General features: G+C 39.8%; 2 protein-coding genes across 2 annotated transcripts; both read left to right on the top strand.

The window, feature by feature from the left end:
* Positions 1–9,443: 9,443 nt before the first annotated feature.
* LOC123257651 lies at positions 9,444–10,679 on the top strand. Its single transcript, XM_044717470.1, has one exon. It carries the CDS (start codon positions 9,444–9,446, stop codon positions 10,677–10,679), a length of 1,236 nt encoding a protein of 411 aa, XP_044573405.1.
* A 126-nt stretch (positions 10,680–10,805) lies between these two features.
* Positions 10,806–11,147, top strand: LOC123257650. Its single transcript, XM_044717469.1, has one exon. It carries the CDS (start codon positions 10,806–10,808, stop codon positions 11,145–11,147), a length of 342 nt encoding a protein of 113 aa, XP_044573404.1.
* Positions 11,148–12,579: the final 1,432 nt, after the last annotated feature.

The following is a 12,579-nucleotide window of genomic DNA, read 5'->3' as shown; positions in this document are numbered from 1 at the left end:
CCAGGAATTTTTCGCGGATTCACTCATCCTCTTTTAACACCTTATGGCCAGAAATGATGGCCGGTGTTGATCTTGCAAAATTTTAAGGACTCAGAGCAGGTATCGCCTATCTGCTTCATTTATCATTACTTGGCGATACATCTTTTTTATGTCGGCTATCAGAGCAAATTTGTTTAGCCGAAACCGAACAAGAGTTGAGTACAGCTCTTCCTGAATTGTTGAACCCACCATCAACAAATCATTTAAGCATATCTGTGTGGATGTCTTACAGGACCCATAAAAAAAACTCGTAGTTTGGTCGTTGTGGTGGGGTATAACGTAGTGGGAAGTAGCAAGAACATCATTGCTTGCATATGACCCTGGGATTCGTATTCTTCCGAAAATTTCAAATACATTTTCTTTAAGTTCGGATCTCGAGATAATCCTCTCTCGAGCGACAAAAAATGGCGTTTGGCTATCTCGAATGAGTTTGAAGTCGGACTTTAAATCGACCTGAAGCCAGTGTTCTAGTAGTCTCTCTATAATGTTTTTTTTTGCGCGGTTCCCACTGCATACGTACAGCCCACCTCCCGCCCAACCGACCGAGGGACGCTGCCGCGTGACGTACGGCTCGAATCGCGGGAATATATCCGAGATAGTTAAGCCAAAAGTAGGAGAAAGATATCACGAGGAAGAGTGTTGCACAGATAAGGCGGTTAATATAAGCGATTTAAGATTGTTAGTAGAGCAAGGTGACAAGATGTGGTAGAGACCATTGTAGTCCGAACATAATACCCTGAACGGATCGTGTTGGACATCGAACTACAATGGCTGAGGAGTAGAGGACGAAAGTTTCTAGTCCTTCTACTAGGAACGTTAAAATTTAAGCGTGTTAGTAAATGCTGGCTGTCTATATTTCCATAAATAAGATTGTATAGAAACATGACACCCAGCATCGTTCCACGATTTGTTAATGATGGTAAGTTGATTAGTAAGAGTTTACTACGATAAGAAGGGAGGTAAAGATTTGCATCCCAATTAAGTCCCCTAAGCGCAAAAGTGAGGAAGTTTTTTTGTACAGATTCAAAGTGATCCTGGTGTAGTCCATATTGAGGACTCCAGACACACGATCCATACTCAAAAATCGGACGGACCAGTGATGTATATAACGTTTTAGTTATGAACGGGTCATTAAATTCTTTTGACCATCTTTTAATAAAACCAAGCACACCCATAGCTTTATTAACCATGGTAGATATATGGTCGGTAAATTTAAGTTTCAAATCTAATAGGACACCTAGATCGTTAACCTGAGTTAATCGTTTTAAGGCGTTCCCATAGAAAAAGTACATAGCCTGGTGAGGACTAGATCGATAAAAAGACATAAGTTTACATTTCGATCCATTAAGCTTTAGGTTATTTGCTAAACACCAATTTTGAAGTTTATCCAAATTAGATTGAAGTCTAGACTGGGCGCTTGTAAATTTATACTGAAGGCATAGCTTAACGTCATCAGCGTACATAAGTACAAGTGAATTAGTTAAGGCAAGGGGCAAGTCATTAATAAACAGTGTAAAAGGTAGGGGTCCAAGATGGCTTCCTTGGGGCACCCCAGATGTGGCGCAAACTAAACGCGAGGTAACATCTTTAAAGAAAACACGTTGGGTTCTCCCAGATAAGTAACTCGAAATCCAGATAATAAGATCAGTTGGGAATCCCAAAAGACTGAGTTTACTTCTAAGAAGCGAATAGTTAACAGAGTCAAATGCTTTACTGAAGTCAGTGTTAATGACGTCTGTTTGTAAGCCATTCCGGAAGCCATCCGTGATAAAAGATGTTAGCTCCAATAAGTTGGTAGTGGTGGAGCGCCGCTTCATGAAGCCATGCTGGCACGGAGTTATTATTGAACTACATAGGTGTTGCAAATGTGGAGTGATAAGTTTTTCAAAAAGCTTTGGAATTGCTGACAATTTAGAAATGCCTCTATAATTCGCAGCGTCGGATTTTTTCCCTTTTTTATGCAGCGGAATAATGAAGGATTCCTTCCACATAAGGGGAAAGATCGAAGTTTCCAGCGATAGATTAAAGAGTTTAACGAGCGGTTTGCACAGAGCCTCGGCGCAGTTCTTTAGAACACAGCCTGGTACTCCATCAGGGCCTGGCGAATACACGGGCTTGACCTTAAAAAGATCCGATAACACACCACTTTGATCGAAAGATGGGCGAAATATAAGATTGGCTGATTGGATATCATAAGTGTAAGGCTGAGCTGAGCTGCTGCTAGGTGAATACGTAGTTTGAAAAAACTGAGCAAAGAGATCGGCTATTGGCCTGATCAGTGTTCGCATAAGAGTTTTCAAACGTAAGCAGAGGGGGAAAAAATACATGTTTACGTTTAGTGTTTACAAAGTTTTAAAACTGCTTCGGATCCTGAGTAAACTGAATCCTGCAGCGGCGAATATAACTTCTATAACATTCTGCGTTATGCACGGTGAAATTGGACCGGGCTACTAAGTATCTAGAATAACTAACTATACAGCCAGATAATCTATGTTTATTCAAAAGTCTACTCATACTATTCTTTAAGTTGTTAAGATGCCTTGTAGACCAAGGCGGATTCGTTGAAGCGGACGGATATTTCCACGGCACACAAACGTCAACAAATGAGTTTACAGTGAAATACAATTTTTGTAATGCTAAGTTTATATCATCGCATGCCAGTAAATCAGACCAATCAAATTCCGAAATTAACTTATTTAATTTTATAAAGTCAGCCTTACGAAAGAAACGAACTTTATGAGATTAAAGTGTAGACTTAAGATCAATTAAGGAGTTGTTTTCAATTGAAAGCTCAAGAGTGGGATGATATGGATCCTCAGGGTCTGAAAGGGGCAAAGTTCTGGAAAGAGTAATTCCATCAGGATCAGAAACGAAACATAAGTCCAGCAGCCGACCTAAAGAATTTCTAACGTGGTTAATTTGCCCGAGTGACATATCAAACATGCTCACAGCGAAGTCGTGGTGGGAATTAAGCTGTAAAAACAGTGAATTTTCAACATTTGACCATATAAGTTCTGGGATATTAAAGTCACCCAGAGCTATCAGCTGGTCACCATCAGACAGACGATCGAAAACCAAACGAATAGTGGACAAATGTTGCCAGTATGTTGGCGGTTCGGCCGAAGGTGGTATGTAAGAACAGATAACATACAAAGATTGATCGGACAAAGTGACTTTGATGCAAAGGAATTCAATGTCACCAAACTCTTGTGATTTTACCTCTTCAGAAGCGAGTTTGGAGTCTACAGAGATTAACACTCCTCCTCCTCTTCGCAGAGTTCTATCACATCTAAAAGTGGTGTATATTGAAATTTGCGTATTCAAATATGCAAAAGTAACATAGCAAAAGTAACGAGTTTTTTTTTTCTGGAAACGCTTTGACAAATTAGCCGCAAATCACCACGTAGCGGCAGGACGGTGTTACAAGATAGTGCTACTGTTGAGAAACGTTATTGCTGTAAGAAGTTGCTGAAAATTGTGGCTGTGAAATTTGCTTTTGTGTGATAGAATCTTACAATGGATAAAGGGAAAAGAAATATCAAACCGTTTGACGGTGAGAAATATTCAATATGGAAGTTTAGAATGAGAGCGTTGCTGGAAGAGCATGATCTTCTGAAGGTTATAGATGAAACGCATGAAAAAGTGACTGATGAGATAAAAAAGGCAGAACGAAATGCAAAAGGTTTAATAATTGAATACCTAAGTGATGCATTTCTATCTTTCACTAACAGTGGGAGCACTGCTAAGCAGATTTTTGTAAATTTACATGCAATTTACGAGAGAAGAAGCTTGGCATCATAACTATCTCTGCGAAAAAAACTTTTAGCCATGGAGTTAAAAGGTGACACTTCACTCCTGAATCATTTTAATTCATTTGACGACCTCATTACCGAACTTATCGCATCAGGAGCAAAATTAGATGATATGGATAAAATTTCCCATTTACTTCTAACTCTTCCACCCAGTTATGATGGTGTTATAACGGCAATAGAGACTCTATCAGAAGATAACTTGACATTGGCTTTTGTAAAAACACGACTTCTTGACCAAGAAATAAAGCTTCGGAATATTAGTAAGGATACGAGTATTAAAGTCTTGCAAGCAGTAGGTAACAAGGAGTTCAAAGATGCAAAATTTAACAATAATCCAATGCAAAAGTTTAAGAAAAAATTGTTCAAGCCAAGTTTCAAACCGAAACCAAAATGTTTTCATTGTGGTAAGCCAGGACATTTAAAGAAGGATTGTTTCTTTTTGAAAAGACAGCCAAATCAGAATTCTAACGTAAACAAAAGAAAGGAAGGGCAGGCTCAGATGGCAACAGCAGCAGCAACCCAACCAGAGCGTAGTTTTGCCTTCATGTTGAGAAATGCAACTTCCAATTCAAATACAAACGAGGCTGAGTTTATACTAGACTCAGGAGCATCAGACCACCTAATAAATGACACACCATTGTTCTCCAAATACGACCATTTGCAATCAAATGTGCCCATCGAGATTGCCAAACGCGGAGAGTTTATCTGCGGAAACCAAATCACCTTGCAAAACGTTTTGTATTGCAAGGATATTCCACACAACCTACTATCGGTAAAGAAAATGCAGGATGCAGGTATGACCATTGAATTTAATCCTGGAGGTGTAAAAGTATCCAAAGATGGTAAATTGGTTTTTAATGGAATCCGTGAGTTCAATGTACCTATTATAAAATTTCAATTAAACAGTAAAGTATTTATGTCTAAAATTTTAAATAGTGCTGAGTATCGATTATGGCATGAAAGATTAGGTCACATAAGCGTAGGAAAATTTTTAGAAATAAAGCGAAATAGCCTTTTTGAAGATACTAATATTTTAAGCAATATTGATTTAAATCATGAATTATGCGAGGCTTGTATAAATGGCAAGCAATCTAGATTAAAGTTTCAAAAATTTAAAAATAAGGAAAATATTACACGACCTTTGTTTGTTGTCCATTCCGATGTTTGTGGCCCAATAACACCCACTACCATTGATAATAAGAACTACTATGTAGTTTTTATTGATCAGTATACACATTACTGTGTAACCTATTTAATAACTTATAAGTCGGATGTGTTTTTCTGTTTCAAGGACTTTGTAGCGAAGAGCGAGGCTCACTTCAATTTAAAAATTGTGAATTTGTATATCGATAATGGAAGGGAATATCTTTCTGGTGAAATGCGTGATTTCTGTGTTGAAAAAGGCATCAGCTATCATTTAACGGTTCCTCATACTCCAGAGTTGAATGGTGTATCAGAACGGATGATACGAACTATCACCGAAAAGGCTCGATCTATGATGCTCAACTTAATAAACATTTTTGGGGTGAGGCTGTTTTAACATCGACCTATTTAATTAACAGATCCCCAAGTAGAGCATTGCAAAAGATAAATAAAACACCATTTGAGAAGTGGCATAACAAAAAGCCAATGTTAAAGTATCTGAAGATTTTTGGTTCGACGGTATATGCATTGAATAAAGTAAAAAAAAGAAAGTTTGACGAAAGGTCAATTAAAGCTATACTTGTTGGATATGAACCAAATGGTTATAAATTATGGAATGAGGAATCTAGGAAATTTATGATAGCAAGAGATGTTGTGGTGGATGAAATAAACATGCTAAAATCAAGAGTTTTACATGGAAAAGTTTCGGATGTTCAAAGTAATACTGTTGAACAAAATAATGAATCTTTAACTAAAGAGAATGAAGAGTTGGTTTTTCCTTTGGTGGAAAATAATGAATCTGTTGATTCTGAGTTAAATGAGCAACTCAACGAAAATTCCACATATCTTGAGAATGCCGATCCAGTCGTTGAAACTGGTGATAAATTAAAAGAAAATAAAAAGGAAGAAGAAATCAGACGCAGTGAAAGAATTAAAAGTAAGCCCAAATTATCATATCGATTTTTAGAAAGATGTCTTATGAATAATCAAACATTCCTAATACCTTTGAAGAGATTAAGTTTCGTGAGGACAGATCTTTCTGGGAAAATGCTATACAGGATGAACTTAGATCTCATTTTCAAAATAATATTTGGACCTTAGTGCATAAGCCAGATAATAAAAACATAGTTGATTGCAAATGGGTATTTAGTATTAAAAAAGTATTAAAGTATTAATTACTTAATTAATTAATTAAAGTATTAGTATTAAAGATGAGTTTGGGAAATTAGTAAAGTACAATGCTTGACTTGTAGCGTGGGGTTTCACTCAAGAATATGTGACTGATTACGATGAGACATTTGCACCAGTTGCACGAATTTCCAGTTTTTAGATTTTTGTTAAATTACGGGAAATTAGACACTTTATTGGCATAAAAATTGACAGATCTGATGGAGAGATTTGTTTTAGTCAATCAGCATATATTAAAAGAGTATTGAGAAAATTTAATATGGAAGATTGTAATTCAGTTAGTACTCCCCTCCCAAGTAAGTTGGACTATATGGCTCTGCAATCGGAAGAACTATGTGATGCACCATGTAGAAATTTGATTGGTTGTTTGATGTACATAATGTTATGTACACGGCCTGACTTAAGTACTTCAATAAGTATTCTAAGCCGGTATGCAAACAACAATAATAAGGAACTATGGCAATGCCTTAAGAGAATTCTTATATATCTGAAGGGAACTGTTAATCTCAAGCTTAGATTCAAGAAAGAAACTAATTTTAATAGTATTCTTACAGGATATGTAGATTCCGATTGGGCTGGAAATGAAACTGACGGAAGAAGTACCACTGGGTATTTATTTAAAATGTTTGAAAGTTGTTTGATTTCATGGAGTACCATGAAGCAAAAGTCAGTTGCTGCTTCATCTACTGAAGCTGAATACATGGCCATGTCTGAAGGTGTAAGAGAAGCTCTTTGGCTTAAATCACTAATAAATGAAATTAGTCTAAAATTAAATGGTCCTATAGAGATTTTTGAAGACAACCAGGGTTGTATAAGTATTGCAAATAATCCTACTTGCCATAAAAGAACAAAGCACATAGACATTAAATATCATTTTACAAGAGAGCAAATTGAAAGAAAACTAATTTGTGTAAAGTATATTCCCACAGATCTGCAACTAGCCAATATACTGACGAAGCCATTACCAACTGCACGGTTTATTTCCCTGCGAAGCCAGCTGGGACTTGCTGAGTAAATCAACAAAAAAAAAAAATTTTTTTTTTTGTTATTAATTTCACACTTATGGAACTTATTTTGTTATCTAAAACTTATGGTTCTTATGTTAATATTTTTTTTGGTCTAGTTGGGTTTTTACTGGGTTTCCCCAACTCTTGCAGCAAATGCTGGACCTAATGTATCCCCAGAATTAAATGAAAATATGAAGTTTTGAAAGAAATGAAGATACTAATTAAAATTAAAGCACAAACTCATGTCAAGAATCGTAGTGATAATCAATGTAACTTTTGAGGCGGCGTATTGAAATTTGCGTATTCAAATATGCAAAAGTAACATAGACAGTTATGCTATATATTCACTTGAATGTAAGGATGTAGCAAGTGTATACACACTATAAATGTGTTCCTTGTTTCTCGCCTATTTGTTGATATCTTGTCCTCTTGACATTTTACTTCACTTCATTTCTGGCATTGAGAGCGTGTGGTTTATAAAATCTTTATTGTGTGTTTTATTTATTCATTGAGGGTTTCTGGTTAATACTTAATTGTATTAATTATTTATTAACAAAACCAATAGTGTACCTACTAGGAAAAACTTCGGAGCTTAAGATCTCCGGCTTTAACAAAGTTTCTGTAAATACAATAATGTGAGATGAAAAGAAAGAACTATCAGAATACAGTTTGGAAAGTTAACTACGTAACCCTCTTGTATTCTGATAGGTAAGTGTTAGAGAAGTCATTAGTTTTTTAAAACAGAGGAATATGAAGTGGAAGGTTGGTCAGTGGCCGTAACATGTGGGAGTTTTACACCCACAGGTTTGGTTATTTTTTTTTTCACCGTACTTGGCTGATGTTCTTGGACGAAAATATTCTCTGGCCAAAAGCTGGCGGAACAAATCGTCTTGAACATCTGCAAGGGCACACGTATTTTGAAAGATGACGTGTGCCTGGTGTATGAATATTTAAATTTTGTAATGTCCACCACCTTTACGTCGACTTTTGTTTTGGCTTTGATGTAAGCCGAGATATCAATCTCAGAAGTATCAGGGGCAAGCCGGGAAACAAAAATATGTTTCGATGGTGGGATCACCTGCAAGGGTTTTGATGTCGCCGCAACTAGTACCGTGGCATCAGTACGTACCGGGGGTCCGGACGGTTGATTGCCCTGTTTGGTGACTGTTACAGTGGTTTGAATTATTGGGTCTGGGATCACTTGAAGCGATGCCACAGAGGACATATCGGACAATTGCTCATTAATCTTGAGATATTCGGAAGCCAAATTTTTCTCAGGTCCGGCCCTTGGGGTGGCCAGAGATATAAGCGGCTGCATAGTTGTCGGCTGAGCAGGCTGAAGATTATTCGCCACAAGCACATCACTAAAAGAGGATTTTTTACGCTTAGGAGACTCGTTTAGTAGTTGAAGACTACTAAACTGTGTATCGAGCGCACAGAGTTGGTCATTGATTTTTCGAAAACTACTAATCAACTCCTTGAATCCGCAAAGGTGGAGCAAAAGTGGAGACCAGACCTACGCGAGATTGCATCCGAAACTGAGGCCGTGAACCCGGCACACTTAGCGTGTAAAACGTTTTCACAGAGCCAGCAATGGATGGTAGGCTGGGAAGACGAGATTGTCTTATTACAAGACTTCAATGCACAGACCAATTTAAATTCAATAATTATTAAGATTTTAAATTTTTTTGCATAAACACCTATTGTTTATGCAAATCTAATAAGCAAATTTTTAATTAATCTGGGGGGCCTCATAGCCTAGTGGTTAGTGTACTAGCTCGCTAAGCGTGAGGTCGTGAGTTCGAGCCCCACTCGTGCCAAGTGCATGGCCCTGCAAGTTTTTCGGCGCTCGCGCATATGATGTAAATAGCGAAAAAAGCTCTCGTTGGATTTTTCACTATTTATAATTATGTGCATGAGACCCGAAAAACCGGCATTCCCAGATGTCGTTAGGTGGCAGCCCCACTTCTGAGATAGGTTGCACTCGGCTAATCACCGGATCGACTGAACAATAACGATTACAGAAACAAACACAAGATCAGAAAACACTCATACCCCCAACAACCCGATGACGACCCTCCGCTTTTCGCAACGGACACGAATTGGACAATGGAATGTGAGGACCCTAATGGAGCCTTCCAGGCTTGCGCAGTTTGAAAAGGAGATGGAAAAAATGCAGATCGCAATTGCTGGCATAAGCGAGATGAGGTAGAAAGGCAGTGGGACGACAACAACAACACACGGCAATCTAGTAATGCACAGTGGGATCAGTGATGGGGGCAGGAATGGAGTAGAAATATACGTGTCAAAGCAATACAAACAGACACTTATCACCTGGAATCCGGTATCCGATAGAATCATCACTGCTAGATTCCGATGCAACGCTAGGCACATTACCATCGTGCAATGCTACGCCCCGACAGAAGACGCCAGCGATGACATCAAAGACGACTTCTACAATGCCCTCACATCTTCACTCACCAAGAGCAAACGAGGTGACTTTAAAATTCTCATGGGAGATTTCAACGCGAAATTAGGCCCCAACAACAACGGATTGGAACCAATCATGGGCCGACACGGTGTGGGAACACATAGCAACAATGGCGAAGGGCTCGCCGACCTATGCCAGACATTCCAACTAGTCATTGGTGGCACTGTATTCCCCCACAAGGAAGTGCACAAGTACACGTGGACATCACCGAGTGGGCATACACGCAACCAAATTGACCATCTGTGCATAAGTAGGAAATGGAGACACTCCCTTAGCGATGTACGGAACAGGAGAAGTGCGTCAATTGACAGTGACCATGAACTATTAGTCGGAGAACTTCTAATCAAGCTCAGACGAAGTCACACTGCCACCAGAAGTAGCACAAGAAGACCACCCCCCCTGAACTTACACCGACTTGGAGACCCTGTCATATCCACCAGATTGGCAACAATGCTACGTGAACAACTAACACCGCAGCAGAACCACACCTGGGAACACACATGCAGCACACTGAGGAGCACCGCGGAGGGTTTGCTTGGCACCCGACAACGCAGGAGCACAGACTGGATCTCGACACGCACATGGGAGCTTATCAGTGGAAGAAATTCCCTCAAGTCGAAAGCGGATCACGACTGCAGAGCCCGGGATGAATACAAGGAACTCTGCAAGCTAGTGAAGAAATCAGCCAGAAATGACAAGAGAGCACTGATAGATAGGCTTGCAGAAAATGCAGAGAGCGCCGCCAACGCCAACAACATGCGCTCACTATACCAGACAATTGGTAAGCTATCTGGAAGCGACCTCAGTGATTGCAATAATTGGCGAGGAATCACCCTGCTGAACACCAGCTACAAAGTGCTAGCCACTTTACTGAATGAACGTCTACTGGAAAGAATCGAACCAACAATACGCGATGAACAAGGAGGCTTTAGGCCACACAGAAGCTGCGTAGACCAAGCGAACACATTACGCGCAATCACCGAACAAGCTTTGGAATAGCGCGCGCCGCTTTACCTCCTATTCATCGATTTCCAGAAGGCGTTCGACTCAGTAGATAGAGCAGCGATATGGCGGGCGCTTGCAAGGAAGGGAGTACCACTCAATATCATAAACATAGTGAAAGCTATGTACGATGATGTGGATTTGGCGGTACAGCACAATGGAAAATTCAGTGCACCCTTCCAGACGAACACTGGCGTCAAGCAAGAATGCCCTTTGTCACCGCTGTTGTTCAACTTGGTGATCGATGAGATTATGAGTGAAGTGTGCAGCTCGAACCGCGGCATAACATGGAGCCTCACCAGACACCTAGAGGATCTGCAGCGAACCTCGAAGCTCGGGCCAAAGCAGTTGGACTTTCCATTAATGCAGCAAAAATCAAAGCGATGCGGATCCTCCACTCCCACCAAAGCAGGATCACCATATGCGGGAAAAGTGTCGAATATGTCGACAGCTTCGTATACCTAGGCACCGTAATATCCGCAAACGGGGGAGTGGAAAAAGACATGGAGAATCGTCTGAGCAAAGCCAGATCTGCTTTCGGGAGATTGCAACGCATATGGAGAAACCAGCAGATCAGCAGAAAAACAAAGCTGAGAATCTTCAATGCGTGCATCAAATCCGTACTGCTGTACGGATCGGAAACCTGGCTGACATCGCAAAGAATGGTACTAAAGCTGCAAGCCTTCGTCAATAAGTTCCTTAGGATCATATGTGGTATATTCTGGCCAAATAGAATAACCAATGATGACCTGTGGCGCTGCACAAACGAATCACCAATCCAGCAGCAGATAAAGAAGAAAAAATGGAAATGGATTGGTCATGCACTAAGGAAAGGTCGAAACAGCATAGTTAGGATGGCCCTGGAGTGGAACCCGCAAGGAAGCAGAAGAGTGGGACGCACCAAGCTAACCTGGCGTGAACTCGCTGACAATAACATCACCTGGGACTTGGCAAAGAGAACAGCGCAGAATAGGGTCCGATGGAATGCACTTGTGGATGCCCTAAGGTCCCAAGCGGAGTAATAGAAAAACAAAAAAAAAAAAAAAATTAGCAAATTTTATGACAACGCAGTGCGCACAAAAAAAACACGTCCGCCGCTTTAAGAAACTTCTTTACATAACTCCTGTTCTGGCGACAACATCTTTTTAAAAGCTGGAACTTCTTCGAACGACCAAAATTTTTTTTAAATTGTTGTCTATTGACTCTAATATTTCTTCTTGGCTCTAGTATTTCTTCTTGGCAATTCAGGCTAGAGACTGGCGGTTGAGGATTTGAGGAATTTGCCATATGCTTTCGGACCTTGCTTTGACCAACGGGCAAAAGTTTGAAAAATGACTTAGCTGCTATTAAAATATCTATCCGCTGGGGTTTATAAACTTGTGGGTCTGCTAATGTTAAGTTCTTTGGTAGGGTCCAATCTTTGGTCTTGAGCGTTACAATAACTGCACGCTGATTTGGTGTTGGCAGAGGAGCAATGCAACGAACTTCTATTAAGTTGCTGGCTAAACTCTATCTTCAGCGGACAGATGCTGGTATCTACGATTTAATATATTTTCATCAAAGACATAACCCTTGCCTTGGTTGTTATTGCTAATTCTTCGAACTCGGCTCCAAATTCATCGATTTCATCAAATTGATCGATATGGTCTTGTAACTCATTTGCTTTAGTAATGGTCTCATCTATAACCTGAAACTTGCATTCTAGCTCGGTCTTTTATAGAGGAATTGATCCAGCTTCCTCTAACCGGCGAATGCTTTTTACCGAAAACAATATTGCCAACCAAATTGTAGGGTAGCACACCACTTGTCGTTCCGTTCGCTGGCCAGCCGCGATATGATAAGCTTATCTCAGCTTACGAGCCGAAATTAAGTTGCGCCCGGCACGGAAGAAAGGCTC

This window comes from Drosophila ananassae, chromosome XR, assembly GCF_017639315.1.
Source record: "Drosophila ananassae strain 14024-0371.13 chromosome XR, ASM1763931v2, whole genome shotgun sequence".
Taxonomy (NCBI): domain Eukaryota; kingdom Metazoa; phylum Arthropoda; class Insecta; order Diptera; family Drosophilidae; genus Drosophila; species Drosophila ananassae.
Note: the sequence above shows the minus strand (reverse complement) of the source record. Positions and strands in the feature narration are given on the sequence as shown.